Below are 16,398 nucleotides of genomic sequence, written 5' to 3'. Positions count from 1 at the left end.
GCGCGCGGGGCGGCGTGCTCCGGGACGCGGGCCCTTTAAGAGCGGGCGGACGCGGCGCTCGGAAGTCGGCGGTGAGTGGTGCAGCGCGGCGGTAAACAGCGCGGCCAGCCGCGGGGCCGTGACGTCAGCAGAAACTGACACGGACTTAAAGGGCCAGCCCCCGGATTTGCAGTTCGGAGGCTGCAACCCTCCCGTCGGAGAGGAAAGCCTGGCACGCCTTCTCCACCTTCTACCACGCTACCGCCTTCTGTTTCCTCATTCTGCCTGTTTTTGGAAGTTCACCTAATAATGGGGGATGTTTCTGTGAAGGATTTCCCAGTGCTGAGTTCTTGTTGACAGATTCTCTGCTCATAGGGAGCCCTTATACCACCAATGGCAACCTCCGCTCTATTCCCGCTCCTGTTTTTAGTCTGCGTTTTTAGAAAACGAAGAACTCAAAGCATTAGAAAGCAGGACGGCGGAGCTGCCGGCAGAGAAGTTGAGGCAGAACTGCAAGAAGAACCCCTGTGCCTCACCCTGCACTGCAGGGCCCACAGCTGTGCGGATGCTTCCCAAGCTGGTGGTTTCTTTCTCCTCTTTAAAGGTGGTTACAAATCTCAGCGAAAGATAGGACCTTCAGTATAAATCTGCGAAAACTTTTCTAGGAAATATTTTGGCTCTGGGTTTAAGAAGCTTGAAGAGCTTCATGACTTATGAGCCAGTAATTCCACTCTTGAGAATTTGTCATAAGGAATCAGAAATACTGATAAAAGTGTGTGAGTTGTTTCAAAGGAAACCATTTGAAATCCGGATGAGGGAGTGGTTAAATGCACTATTATTATCTCAAGAATGATGCTTAACACTTTAGTGCACATTTAAGTAAAAAATTCAGGCTATGACACTACATAGTGTATGTTCCAAAAACAGAGAAACACATTGGGAAAAATTGAGGCTGGGAGTGGTGACACATGCCTGTAATCCCAGCATTTAGGAAGCCGAGGCAGGAGAATCTCTGCAAGTTCAAGGCCAGTCTGAACTATAAGCCAGACCCTGTCTCAAGAAAAAAAAATATGAAAAAATTGAAAATATAACATGTAAACTGGGCATGGTGGTACACTTGTGTAATCCCAGATGCTCAGGGAGATAGAAATTCAAAGCAAGCCTGGCAAATTTAGGGGACCCTGTTTCAAGAGAACATAAAAAAGGTGGCGTGTAGCTGAGGGCAGAACATTGACTTAGCATGTGTGAGGCCCAGGGTTCGATCTCCAACACCACGAGCCAAATGAATAGATGAAAGGTGTAAGACTGAGCTGGGCATGGTGGTGCATGCCAGTAATCCCAGCACATGGGAGGCTGAGGCAGGAGGGTCACTGTAAATTCAAGGCCAGCCTGAAAGCACAGTGAGACCCTGTCTGAAACAGATCCCCCCTCCCCCACAAGCCAAACCAACAAACAAAACAAAACATGTGAACCTGCAGGGAGATCAGATCCCTTAAAGGACCAGCCTGGGCAAAATAATAGGACCCTATCTCAAATAAATACCCCCTCCCCCCACCTACGTGAAAGTGCACAAAAATACCAAACCAATATAAAGCACTGGATCGTAGGCATTTTTGTTTTTAGGATAAGATGTCACTGTAGTTCAGGTTGGCCTAAAACTCAGTACTCCTGACTTGAGCTCCCAAGTACTGGGATTATAGTCATACACCATCACATTCAGCTAAAGTTTCTTTTTTATACATTTTACAAATGTAGAACATGTGTTTAGCACAGCTTGGTGGTGCACCAGCACTTCACAGACTGAGGCAGGAGGATCACCATGCCTTCAAGGCTAACCCAGGCTACGTAGTTCAAGGCCAGCCTGAACTAAACTGTGAAACTGTCTCAAAACAGGTAACATTTGTTTAGCATGCTGGAAGCACCAAAATTAAATTGTATAAATCTATTACAATGTGTATATATTCCACTTATTAGGTAAGCTAAGTATGTTTAAAGGAAGAGAAATGTGGCCACTTCTAAAGTTGTCAGACACCCTGCTAAAGCCACCAAGGCTCAGGACATTGTCAGAGTTCTCTCATGAGGCAAGAGTGCATGTGGAAGACTGCAAGTCCCATCTGCTGCCCCGCCTTACCATCAGGGTATGGCTCCAGTGAGGACTAGTTACCCTATAACCGGTTATAAAGGTTTATTCATTTCTGCAATAGATGTTTAATAACCACCAATGTGACCAGTTACTCTTCTTGGGAAAATGGTGAATGAGAGAATTAGAGTTGGCCCAGTCCAAGAACAGCATTTTCTTTTTTTTTTTTTCTTTTTCCATTTTATTGGTACCGGGGATCGAACTCACGACTGCCTGCTTGCAAGGCAGGCGCTTATGCCGCTGAGCTAAACCTCCAGCTCCAAGAACAGCATTCTTTAGGATGAAGTCTAAAGCTAGAGGCAACAACAGGCAAGCCTTTAAAAGGCAGCTGCAAGAGTACCTTAGGGTTTCCTTGCCCAACTCCTCACTTTACCAGGTATGATGAACCCCAGAAAAAATGCTTATCAGTAGCTTGTTACACACAGTGTCTTTTTCTGTGTATAGCGATGGGGAAGTGCTGGGCTCAAACCCAGGGCCTCACATGTGCTGACCATGTGCTGTGCCACTGAGCTACACCCCAGCCCCTGCCCTCAAGTCGCTGGCACCTTAGATAAACTTGGATTAGAGGTCTCTCAGGGTAACGAGCAGAATCTTCATGTGCGTCCATGTAAAAACAAAACTCTTTGACAGGTGAGACAGCACATCCCTATAATCCTAGCGCTCAGGAGGCTGAAGCAGGAGGAGCTGTTTAAGGCTATATTCAATGCCATGCAAAAACAAAACTCTTTGACAGGTGAGACAGCACATCCCTATAATCCTAGCACTCAGGAGGCTGAAGCAGGAGGAGCTGTTTAAGGCTATATTCAATGCCAGACTGAACTATATACTGAAACCTTGTCTCAAAAACAAATGTAGTCAGCTGTCTCATTTGGGGAATCCATGTATGATTTCTGTATTCCAAATGAACTTCATTTTCTCATGGTGACTCTATTCATCTTTCTGTCACAGAACAGGGTCCAAGGAGGTTCCCAAAGCAGAAATGGGAAACCTAGTCTTGCCCAACCAAAGGGCAGGTTGCAGTTTCAAAAATGTCCATTACAGAAAAAGGACTTTTAGGTCAAGTTAGTGAGAGACATAAAGGTATTTATTAGGCATTTTTAAAAATACACATAAAGAACTAGAGTGGAGTCCTTCCAGGAAGACAGAGGCATTATGCCAAAAACCCTATTTGTAGGACTTTGGCAATGGAAGTTCGTGGAATTTGTGAATCCACAGAAAAGTTTAGATTTGGTTTACAGAAGTAGTGATGGTCATAGGTAGACCAGGTGTGTGTGGTGCATGCCTGTAATCCCAGCACTCAGGAGTGAGCTCAAGGCCACCCCAACTGCATAGTGAGACCCTGTCTCAAAAAAAAAAAGGGGCTCATTTTATAGGTAAAAATGATGGCCCACTTTTCAGAAGAAAAGCACAGTCCTGGTCCATGGGACTTTTTCATTGCTTTTTTAAAATGAGTGATCTATTTCCCCAAAAAACATTTTTTGAAAACTTTGACTATGTTTCACTATTTTAAGGTCAGGTTTCTGCTCTCTCCTTTATCAACTAAACTAATGGATGGACTTAACATATCTTTAAGGGATTTTAACTGGATTGGGCCTGGAGGCAAAGAATAAATGAAGCTAGGGAGTAGGATACAGATACCTTGGGCAACTTTATGTCCTTAAATCTCAAGCTTCTTCAAAGTACAATGTTTAAATTATGATTTTCTCTCTTTCCTATCTTTATTTCTTCTACCCTGCCTCATTTCCAGTAAATAAACAAACTCCAAGAATCACTCCCATGCTGATAATTTAGCTTGATGTAATTTAAATGTTCCACCATATGCCAGAACTTCCCTGGGTGTTGTGAAGACAGACTGAAGGTCACTGAGCCACAGCTTCTGCCGGCTGGTACCCGGCTGTACTACCTAAAGCCAGGATAGGGACTGGCAAGAAGCATTCTAGGTCGGCCTGTCTTTGAGACACAATGTGACCCGTGGCTGGCATTCACATCTGGGGCTCTATTACACTGTCCCACACTTAGTGAATCACACAGTGCACTTCAAAACCTGCTGGTTTGATTTGAGACAAGGAATTGTTATTTAGCCCAGGATGGCTTTGAACTCATGATCCTCCTGCCTCAGCCTCTTCAGTACAAAGGCAAAGTGCTAGGATTACAGGTGACTCCAATATGTAACGCACCCCCCCCCCCATTTTAACAAATCAGGAAATTGGGTAGTTTTTTTTTTTGTTTTTGAGAGAGACAGACAGACAGAGTCTGGCTATGTAGTTCTGCCTAGCTTTGAACTCGTGGCAATCCTCTTGCCTCAGCCTCCCGAGTTCTGGGATTACAAGCATGCAGCAGCAAGCTGAGCACTCCAGGAACTTCGGCAATAGACTGTGAACTACTGCCGTAGGGCTACACAACTGTTGACCGGCAATATCCTTCTTCCTGGCATCTTGGAACACACTTTTAAAAAACCCAGACGGATCCTGAACTCCTGCAGGTCTCGGGGCTTAACCTCTGAATCCCCAGGATACGGCTGTTCAGAGGGTGGGGTACGGCAGCAGCCTGAGGTTTTCTAGCTGTTCCCAGGTCTGCAGGACATTCCTCACCCCACCTCCTCCGAGGGAACAGTACAGCTCAGTTATGAATAGGCCCTTTCTGAGGCCTGGCAGAGAGGAGAGAAGGACGTTTTTGTTGACTGCAGCAGCACAGAAGGGCAGAGCTGGCCTCAAAGCCAGACTGGCGAGTGTAGCGGGGAACATGGAGTCTTGGGCAGCACTTGCGGCTTTCTGCACAGGCCCACTGAATTCTCTGCCATGTTACATAAAAAGCTCAACCCAAGCTGCTCTGAGAAGGGAAGGGTGGGGTCATGAGGCTCAGGTGATTCCTTTCCCCTTTCTGGGCCACCCTTTCTGAGCTCGGGTGCGGCATATGGTCAAACAAATGGACTATTCACCAAGCAACCAACGTGGCTCCCAGACCACACTGGGCCCAGCTCCATTTTGAGTCACAAGGAATTCGTGCAGTGTGGGGCAGAGGACGGTGAGGATCCTTCCACTGGCTCAAGGGAATTGTTAGAATGTGCTGAAGGCTGCACCAGGAGCAGGATACAGTGAGAATTAGTCAGGGGATTACCTAATCCAACCAGGCATGTAATTTAGGAACCAGTGGCACAACTCGCCCAGGTAAAAAGCTAACTCATCAAAAGGAAACAGATCTGAGGTTCCTGGACCTCATGACTACAGAAAGGGTTCAGTGCATCCATCTGGAGCTCAAGAATTGTTGGAGTAAAAGCAGCCACGGGCAAGTTCTCCCTTGATAAATTCTGTCTCGGGGCCTCCCTTGTGCCTGGTTATCTCTTTTTCAAGGACTATGAAGATAGATGCAAGGCAGACTAAGAATCAGGTCATGATAGAGGAATTATCCTGCCATTCTGCAGATAAGGTAAAGTCATGGTGGTTCATGCCTGCGAGGGCTGATTCAACTACTCAAGAGGCTGAGGGAGGAGGATCACAAATTCCACTAGCCTGGGCAATTTAGCACCACCATTTTAAAATTTAAAAAAATAAAGAGCTGGGGGTAAAGTTCAGTGTTAGAGCAGACCTAGGTTGGATCTCCAACACCCCAAGAGAAATAATTACTTTGATGTCAAAAAGTTCTAATAGTTAAAACCCTGCAATGTGAGACGTGGCAGACTGAACTCTGAGGCCTTCTCATTCCCCCTGCATTAAATACTGCACAATGGTATGGGGCTTGGCTACGCTCACCACCCCAAGCTACTGTCTAGAAAACAAGAAGAGACGAGAGAAAGCAGCTCTGACCAGGTGGGCAGGACCTTCTGCCAGAGACGGACCAGTCACTTTCCATCCCCTAACACTGGGCGTTCTCCGGGCACACCGGCATGTGCCCTAACACACTCACCTCCCCTGCTTCCCTCTTCCCCTGTGATGGAACCAGTATAATGCTTTCCAGGAGATAGGGCTGGTCATCAGGTTACAGGCAACAGGCAGATAAATAATTGATCAACTCAATCTGTGCCCCAAAGATCACTGATAAACACTGGCAGCCCATGCCTAACACAGCAGCTCGCACCTAATGACAGCTACTCCAGAACCTTACAAATTCAAGCTCAGACTGGGCTACCTACTGCAACCTTATTGCAAAAAAAAAAAAAAAAAAAAAATTTTTTTTTGTCTTTTTTGAGACAGGGGTCTCGCTATGCAGTTCAGGCTGGCCTTGAGCACTTTGTAGCCCAGGCTGGTCTCGAACTCGCAACGATCCTCCTGCCTCAGCCTCCCGAGTGCTGGGATTACAGGCATGAGCCACCACGCCCGGCGCCCTTATTGCAAAATTTAAAAAGAGGGGTGATGTAGTTGGAGATGTAGCTCAGTGCTAGAATACAAATAGGGTTTTCTCCCCAGTACCCAGAACAAAACAAAATATAAACCAAAAACCCTAACAAACAAAAAACCAAATACAACAAAGGGCAGCCCCTCCAACTCTAAAGCAGCATGGAACTCTGCTTATGAAATTGGAGGAACTTTGCCCATTTTTGACTGAATCCAGAGTACATGCAGTTACCAGGTCCTTACTCCAAGTTCTCAGTAGAAAGTACCCTTCTATTCTCTAGTTCTCATCTTGGGATATACCTCAACCTTCTTGGATAACCCCAGTGCTTCAGATATTCAGAGTTGATTACCTTTACTCCTCTGAACCAGTCTAGAGTTTTTCTCATACCTCACTTTTCTATTAAATACACACACAAGGGGCTGGAGATTTAGCTCAGCGGCATAAGCACCTGCCTTGCAAGCAGGCAGTCATGAGTTCAATCCCCAGTACCGATAAAAGGAAAAAGACAAAAAAAAAAAAAAAAAAAAAAAAAACACACACAAACATTTTAGGAACAAAAAAATTGTTTTTGGAGGATACTGGAAGTTGAATTTAGGACCTCACGCTTGCCAGGTAGGTGCTGTACCACTGAGCTATATTCTTGGTCCCTATTTTTAGTATTTAATTAGTGTGTTACTACAGATTGAATGAGGGTCTTTGTATTAGGCTACATCCCCAGCCTTCTTCAACAGACAGGACTCACAGAGGGAAAGGGAAAGGGAGTGTAAAAAGAGTATGTATTATGTACAGGTGTGACATTGCATGAATGTGATCATTATGTACTGCAAATCTGTACTAATAAAATTTAAGGAAAAAAGAGGGTCTTACTAAATTGCTGAGGCTAAGCTTAAACTTGTGATCCTCCTGCCTCAGCCTTCCAGCATGCTGGAATTACAAGCTCATGCCTGGATACTGTAATCCTACAATGTATTTTGACAGAACTTAAACCTCCATGATTTTTTTTTGGTCTTTTTCCTTTTTATTGGTACTGAGGATCAAACTCACGACTGCCTGCTTACAAAGCAGGTGCTTATGCCGCTGAGCTAAATGCCCAGCCTCTCCATTATTTCTTAACATAATTATTGGGCAAGAACTCTAGCATCAAGCTACATCACTAGTCTTTTAGATTTTAATTCACAAAGGAGGATGGGCTAGGCAGTGCTTTTAAATAATCTAATAGTTCTTATAACCACATGGATAGAATATGACAACAGATAGAATTTAGAGTATAATGGCTGCAAAAAAAACAAAAGAAACTGTTAGTTTGTTTCAAGGGAAGGGCTTTGTTGTTGTTGAAAGGCTGTCATTTCATTCCAGCACCTGCAACCGAAAGGAAACTGGGGATCTGTAATGAACTCAGGACACAAATTCTGGAGCCAAAATGCCTCAGGTTGAATGAGTAATGCAAAGGCAGGGTCTCTGAGGTCGGTTAAAAGCTGTGCTCAAATTCTGGAACAACTAAACATCACAACTGACTGTGTCAGATGACAAGATGTACAACCTAGTCCCTAGGGCCCTCAGTCAATAGCAATACAGGGACGCACCTACATATAGCCCTAGGGATTAACAGGATATATCCTGAGGCTTTATTTTTGCAGCTATGGGCATTTAACTTTACACTGAGCGGGGATTTAGTCAGTGGTGTGAGCACCTGCCTGGCAAGCATGAAGTCATGAATTCAATCCCCCCCTCCAAAAAAAAGAAACAAACAAATAAACTTCACACTGAACTCCATACCTAGCCCTTAGTTTTTGAGATAAGGTCTCATTAAATTGTTAAGCTGCCCTTAACTGGGCTGCAACTTGAATTCTGCTTGCCTTAGCTCTGCAGAGTGCTGGGATCACAGATTATGTGCCATCACACCTGGCTCCTGAGGGTTTAAAAAAAAAACCTTGATGACACAAGAACTTAGAACACAGCAAATTGTTTGAAGGATAAAGTTAAAACTGAGGAAAATAGTGGAGAGATTTTCCAAAGTTTAGAAAAAGTAACACAAACACCACACAAGCTGGTGATTTAGTGTGAGGAAAGCAGAAACAGTGTCACCTATGACATTTGATGTGCACAAACTGTCAACGCTGAACTTTAAAAAAAAGGAAAAGGGTCAGTTTATAGTGGAAACATTACTAACGCCACATACTCTTCAGCAATCTGAAACATTTGACAATTTTTCCCTTTATCTACCCAGGATTTCTGATACCTCCTCACCCCATTCAACCACCCTGCCCTCACTCCCACAACACAAGTGATAACAGCTGGCTTGCTACATTCAGTTCCACAGAAAGGCATCAGGATGACTAATGTATCCAAATTGCTTATGATAAGGCAAGAAAAAATCCTTTTTTCCCACTGGAATCTAAAATGATAAAAGAAACAAAGACATAAACAAGTTTGAGTGAAATGTTGACATTTATATTGAAATATGCACTAAAACAGATGATCTCTACTAGTCAAGGAAACTTTGCCAAAGCAGAGTCACAAGCTCCCCTTGGGGAGGTTCAGTCCACCAGCAGCAGTGATTTTCTAAGAGGAGTACCACGGGGAGCATGCGGACCTCCCCAAAAGGCCTCCTTTTAGGAGGTGCCCACTCACTGCTCCCACATGCACCCACAGCTTCAGGAGCCTGGACACACTCATCCTTTTTGTATATTTTAGTTTCTTCTTTACTGCAATAAATATAAGATTGATAATGTTCATACACCACAGCACAGACAGTAATTCAGGGTTAGCATACAACTGTAAACAGTGACTAGGTTAAAAAATTAAAAAGTCAGAATTTTTGTTTTTAAACAACTAACATTACAATTCTTAACAGGGCATTAGCTACTTAAGATTTGTTTTGCTGGGTTAGAGTTTTGAATGAAGATTCAGGTCTAAGCAGATGTCCTCAACTTTCAGAGAGCCGTGGTAGCCACAGAACTGTCTACCACAGTCTGTAATATGTGGGCAGCAGAACAACCCATGAGACTGCTCTTGGCAGTGTATCTTCCTTCAACCCACCACCTTCCAGACATGACCACAGAGATCACAAGAGTTCGGTCACTGGGTGCCCGGTAGCAGGAACGGATGGGCAAAGGGATTAAAATCTGCTAGGAAAGAAACAGGGCGGCACCTCTGCTAGCTTCCTGGGAAGTTGGCCCTTCCACAAGGACAACAAGGACAGTTCTCGTGGACAGTGCATTAAATGTATACATTTTTAAAAAGTACAAAGACTTAGCGGTAAATTCTGCTGTTAAAGCAAACTGGGATGTCATTCAAAGAAAAACAGATTAACCTTTTTTGCCTAAAACACTGCAAAGATATCTGGCAAAAAATGAGAAAGTGGACTTAGTATCTGCACATTGGCAATAGGGCAGAATTTTATTTAAAAGACTAGTGGTTCAAACACTTTGCTTGAAGAGCTCTGGCAGATATAAAATGTAGCAACATCTGAGGTTTATATACATAAACAAAGGAGCTGTAGGACAGCTCACAAAGGGTTTTTGATATGCAGTCAAGAGAGAAGCTAAAGCGCATGCTACAGGAGTAACCTAGTGGGTTTTTCTGGACCATCCTCCTACTTTCTGATAAGACACAGAAAGACCTGGATAGGCGACTGTCCTTTTACACACAAAATTCTGGCTTAACTCTCCTTCTTGAAACTATACCTCAGTTATGGAAAAAAAAAAAAATCTGTTTTGAAAAACTCAAGAACGTGGGATACTAAAAATAAAAAGGAAATTTCAATATAGTAAAAAAGTTTAGTAAACACCATGTGTATTCTCTGTTAATGACATGATATATTCAGAAAACTAGAAAACAAAAGCAAACTCCTAGAAAGAGGCTACACACACACACACACACACACACACACACACACACAGTCCAATCAGAAATGGGTCTTAGAACAAATCCATAAACCTTACTCCAATACACAAAGCCTCTCTCCCCATTTGCTTTGTGAGCAGAACGTAAAGCATACAGTTTAGTTACTGAATTTGAACATTAAACAGAACCACTGCAGCGCACACTTGATGGGTCACTTCAATACCCAAGCTGGTCCAGTTCAAACATGTTGTAGATCCAGTTTGTAGAATTCATAGTTCAATAATAAGCCATTTATTGTTATATTGTTATTCTAAATGGAAGTTCTTTTGGCTCAAGAAAACCATTAAGATTATAAGGACTTCTTTTGAAAGAAACTCTCAGGGGAAGCTACACTAGGAAGAAACCTTACAAGTTAGATGGATCTATCTTCAAAAAAAAACTAAAATGATGGAATAAACACAGAACGTCTTTTCTGAGAGCAGGTTCACTGTTTCCCCATGGAAAAAGCCGAATCTTTTTTGACCAATACGATTTAAGCCAATAAAAAAATAAAATATAGGGCTGGGGGTGAGGCTCAGTGGCAGAGTACTTCCCTAGTATGTGTGTCCCCAAAATTGGAAAAAAAAGAAAAGAAACAAAGAATCACATACCTTAAGATACTATAAAGCCTGAAATAATGTCAGATATTATGAAATGAGAAACAGAGTTCTGACTTTTTTTCCAAAAAGATATGCTAAAAACTGTTAATGGGCTTTAATGGAAAAACACACCAGAACTCTTAATATGTGTAACACCACACAGACTCCACGCACAGATCCCACTAGGAGGAGTCATGCATAGTAACATCATGAGAGCAACTGGCTGGGGACTTACACTTTCATCAACTGAGGTCCTAGGTCAAAAATACGGTAAAACACAGTAGTATCGGTAAGGAAGGAAACCAAACAAACAAACAACCCCAAAACAACAACAACAGAGGAGGAGAAAAGGGAAGAAAAGGCTGCAAGCACGGCTCTATTATAGCCATGATATTCAGCAGCATAAAAATAACATCCTCCAAAGAGTTCCCAGAGAGGGTAAACCTGTTTCTCACTGCTAAACACAGGAAAGTTTAAGAGTGTCACTATAGCATCTCCCATATTTGAATGACAAGCACGTTTAATCTGATGCTGTACATTAACAAAATACTGAGCACACATACAAGTAACACAAAATAAAAAAGGCCGAATTATAAACCTTAAAAACCAGAAAAAAGAATTTGTTATATAGCTAAGTAGGTGTGATTCTGATAATGATTATATATAACACAATCCAGGGGGAAAAAGGCCAAGAAAAAAATCTTTGTTTTTTTAAGTACTTGGGCCTGATGCAGTTTTAGGAAAAAGTGATAATTCAATGAAGGTGTCACACATACAACTAAAAAGTCCCCTTCTGGTTTCAAATGAATTTAAACAACAATCTTCTTGGCTAATTGTTTTCCTGTGTCAAAAACCCTTCTATATACACGACCAGTTTAAATCCCTCCTCCCCTTCAAACACTAGATATGAGCATCCAGGAACATCCTACAATGCAAAGTGCCTTAAGAAAGAGGATTCTGTAGTGCCAGTGACATAACTGATCTGAGGAAGCTGGGACGCTATCAACACTGACGAGGCCAGTCAGGCAATGGTGGTCTGCTTCTCCTCCGGGGTTTCCTCCAGCAACTGCATGATCAGTTCATGGAGGGGTTTGCAGATTTTTGCATAGCCCCCTCCTGTGAGATGCAGGAAATCAAACATGTCGTGGCAGGAGATGGCACCGTCCGAGTGCACGAAACCCCCATCTGTATCCAGGAGCTGCACATTGGTGAGCTTTGGCAGAGAAACCTTGAGAAGTTGGTTCACCTTGGCATTCTTTTGCCTCAAAGGGTTGGGCTTCTCACCTCGAGGTAATAAACCCTGGGGCAGAGCAGAGAAGAACATTAACTGTGAAGGTCCACTGGTTTTTCTCTATTTATTTATGATTTCAGATCCATCATCTTGCTAGCTGTGTGATGGTACATTCCTGTAATTCCAGCACTCAGGAGGCTGAAGCAGCACTGTCATGAGTTTGAGGTGCATCTGGGCTACATAGTGAGCCCCAAGTCACCCTGAACTACGCAGTAAAGCGCTGCCTCAAACAAGGAGATGTATTATCTTTTCTTTACCCTATTGCTGTCACTCAAGGTCTTGTCATCATTCACCTCAATTAATGGAACATGTCCTGAACAGTCTTCCAGCTCCAGTGTTGTTCCTCCTTTAATCCCTACTCCATAAAGCCATCAGAACAACCCAGTTTAAAGACATATCTACCTATTAATGTACATGGATGCTATACCATAGCACACTACAACAGAGAGGAATGAACCAATGCTGTCTTGATGAATCACAGCCACATACATTTACTAGGACAAAACGTGTCTTAATCAGACACGGTGACACACATCCATTATCCCAGTACTCGGAACGCAGAGGCAGGAGGCCTACCAGAGTTAAAGGCCAGCATGGGCTACACAGTGAGACTCTGTTGAATGAAGAACACAAAATGTACTTAGCAACATTTATGCACTTTGTGCGTTACCATATTTCAGAAATGGACTTTTTTCTCCCTTTGCAATACTGGGCACTGAACCTAGAGCTTTGTGAATGCTAGGCAACTGCTCTATCACCAAGCTACATCTTTTTTTGGGTGGGGGCGCGGGGGCGGGGGCACCAAGGACTGAACTCACGACCTCGCAAAGCAGGCAGGTGCTGTGCTGCTGAGCTACATCCCTGGCCTTTTACTTTTTTCTTCCATTTTTTTTATTTTTAGAAAAGGCCTGAAACTATCTTTCTGAGAGGCTGGGATTACAGGTATGTGCTGCCATGCTCAGCTCAAACGTAGACCGAACGGCAATGCTGTGTAATCTTTTCTAGAATAAGGCAAAATATAAACAGCTACATCAATAAGTAAGTAAAGTGAGAATCTAAACTCCCTGTGGTCTCCTTTTCCTAACATCCCAGCCTCACACTCTATACATTCTTCTCTGTTTATTCTACAAACAAATAATGCACAGGCCTTTTTTCTCTCCCCACCCTTCTCGGTAATGCCCTACCTTGATTCCTTCCCCCATCTGTCTGGAGACTGTGACTTGTTTGAGACTGAATGTGCACTTTTCTGTGTAAAACACACTCCTACTCCCCGCTTACACCCATTCCTCTTCCCCGACTCTCAGCAGCAGCTCTCCGTATGGCTGTCTCCGTCTACCAGACTGAGCTCCTTAAAAGATGACATTCTACTCACTTTTACATGCTCAGAATCTACAGCAGTGCCTTGTACACCAGTGACTATGACACTTTTTTGTTTATTTTTTGAGACAGGGTCTCACTCTGTATTTCAGGCTAGCCTTGAATTTGAGGCAATCCTCATCCTCAGCCTCCCAAGTGATGGCATCACAGGTGTGTACCACCATGCCTGGTTCAGAGCTAGACTTCTCTACTGGGGGAAAAAAAGCTGTTTAATCTTTAAGACCATAAAGAATACTTTTATTTTATAAAAAAATAATCTTTAGGGTACTATTAAGTGCCCCTTTTCCCACTGATTAACTTCTAATGTTTTAGAAAAGTCTAAGATTTTTAATAAATATACCACCTTTAACATACATATGTACCCACATACATTTTTGGTAGTACTGGGGACTGAACCCAGTCTTCACACTGAGCTAGATCTCAGCCCTCTTTACTTTTTATTTTGAGACAGAGTCTCAGCTAACTTGTCTCAGACTTTCGATCCTTCTTTCTCAGTCTCCCAGGCACTGGGAGGACAGGAGTGTGCCACACACCAGGCCCACCTTCAACATGCTAACAGTGGAAGAAAGCAATGTATCGACACCAAGCTAAACCAAGCCTAATAAAAGACACAAGGTTCAAACAAATCTTATGTGCAAATTTTTTGTTACTAGAAGTAAAAAGAATGAAAAGGGATATCTGAGGAACAAAGGATTTCTACACTTTTAAAGGCGGATAAGCAGATAAAAGATGACCCTAAAGTTAGTAAGCAGAATAATAAGATCAATTAGAGCTTGGGATATATCAGAGAATAGATCACAAGTATCATAAACCACACCCACCTAATATTCTCCGTATTTATGAGGAACTGCATTTCAAAACAGATTCCTCAGCAGACACCAAGATACTAAAGTCTCCATCCACCCAAAGACTACATACCAATACAATGATTTTGGCTTGTGGCTGTCTTGTGTTGATAAGTTGTACAATGGCCTCGATGCCACCTGCTACCTCTTCTGCTGTATTTTCATGGTTGTTTGTTCCTACCCAGACAACAATGACCTACAATTGAGAGAATAAAAAAGAAGAAAAAAGATAAACACTGAGGAATAAAGAATTCCAGCATTTAGATGAGAATCTTACTTCAAAAATCAAAGGGCCTGGGGATACAGCTTAGCAGCACAGCACCTGTCTGGCAAGCACAAGGTCCTGAGTTCAATTCTCAGTACAAAAGAAAGTCAAAGAAACTTCTGTAGGTAAATGGATGCAATTAGAGACCATATTCATAAGTTCAATAAATCAGGCTTGTATATGTAAACATCATATTGCCTTCCTAATGTGAGAAGCTAAAAGAAATATATGTATGTGTGATATATACATGTATAAAAGATAGTTAAGAGAGCTGAGCGTGGTGGCTCACACCTGTAATCCCAGCACTCGGGAGGCTGAGGTGGGAGGATTGTTATGAGTTCTAGACCAGCCTGGGCAACAAAGTGAGCCCAAGGCCAGCCTGAACTGCACAGTGAGACCCTGTCTCAAAAAAGACGGAAAAAAAAAAAAAAAAAAAAAAAGATATCTTGTACTCTGAGTAACTAATTTAAAGATAACAATGCGCAATGTATTAACCACTGTTGCCCTCTAATCATCTTGTTTTGAGATTGTTTTACTTTTGTTTAAAATAAAATTTTAAAAAGTCAAAGAAAGATGAATTTTTCAGATGGTGTTAAATAGCTTTAACTGGGCACTTACCCCTGAAACACTGACTTACAGCTCAAATCATGGATCAAAACATACTCCAAGCAGATTAATATTTAAGTGGTAAAACTGTACTGAGGAAACAAGAGGCTTCTATCATTAGCGAGTTAAGAAGCTACTCTCTCGAGGCTGGGGATTTAGGTCAGCGGCATAAGCACCTGCCTCACAAGCAGGCGGTCGTGAGTTCGATCCCCGGTACCGATAAAAAAAAAAAAAAAACCACACACACACACAAAAAGAAAGAAAGAAGCTACTCTCTCAAACTCCAGGAGCTATAAAAACAAAACAAAACAAAACAAAACACCCCCAACAAAACACATAAAAAAGTCAACTGTATAAAAATAAAATCTGCATTACATCTGTACGGCCCCCCATATGTCCAAGGTCCATGAATTCCACAGAATAACACACATCCTTTGTACCAAGTCTCTTCCTACAACAGAAGAAGGTAATCATCACAATTACAAACACAACCCTGGTGTCTTTAGTACTTTTGGTTTTTTTTTGGTACCAGGGCTTGAACTCATGACTGAGCACCTGCAAGGCAGGCACGTATGCCGCTGAGCTAGATCCCCAGCCCTGTCCTTAGTACTTTCTGATGCAATGACGATGTCATTTACCTTAAAGAGACACAAAGTTAAGCCAGTAATGAAACAGTGCTTTACAAAAGGAATGTATTTGTACTACAGTTTCAGATAATTTAACAAATTTATTTGAAAAAGACTCAAAATTAATGACATTCTTTTAAAAGCGAGTTTCATTTCACCTTAGGTTTAATGTTCTCCAGTTCTCCATTCTTTAGTCTCCATAAAACATGTCTTGTCGTATCTCCCCCAATTCCAAAATTAAGTGCATGAAGTGGAGAGAACAGTTCTCGCCATATCTAAAGAGGAAAAGTTCATGTTATTAAGCTAAAATTAGTGGAAAATGAAATCTTTAAACTGCAATGCGTTGTGAGGCATCTGAAATAACAATTCCCATTGTCTTTATTCAAACCTAACACTGTTTAAAGGGCTGTAAAGTCTGTGCACTCCATTCTTTCTTTCCAATTAAAAACTGTT

The 16,398-nt window shown here is 42.5% G+C and overlaps 1 protein-coding gene across 2 annotated transcripts in view; it reads right to left on the bottom strand.

Moving 5' to 3' along the window:
* Window positions 1-8,880: 8,880 nt before the first annotated feature.
* Pafah1b2 (platelet activating factor acetylhydrolase 1b catalytic subunit 2) overlaps window positions 8,881-16,398 on the bottom strand; it is a 29,716-nt gene continuing 22,198 nt past the window's right edge. For both annotated transcript variants that reach the window (XM_063255820.1, XM_023566216.2), the window contains 3 exons: window positions 16,104-16,220; window positions 14,522-14,644; window positions 8,881-12,235 (listed from right to left, as the gene is read on the bottom strand). In XM_063255820.1, coding sequence (XP_063111890.1) covers window positions 11,957-12,235; window positions 14,522-14,644; window positions 16,104-16,220 — 519 coding nt within the window. In that variant the 3' untranslated portion in view covers window positions 8,881-11,956. The remainder of the gene's footprint in view (window positions 12,236-14,521; window positions 14,645-16,103; window positions 16,221-16,398) is intronic.

The sequence above is a fragment of the Cavia porcellus genome, unplaced genomic scaffold, assembly GCF_034190915.1.
Source record: "Cavia porcellus strain 051 isolate PalLab524CR breed Dunkin Hartley unplaced genomic scaffold, mCavPor4.1 scaffold_9, whole genome shotgun sequence".
Classification (NCBI taxonomy): Eukaryota; Metazoa; Chordata; class Mammalia; order Rodentia; family Caviidae; genus Cavia; species Cavia porcellus.
This window is presented reverse-complemented; position numbering and strand designations above follow the sequence as displayed.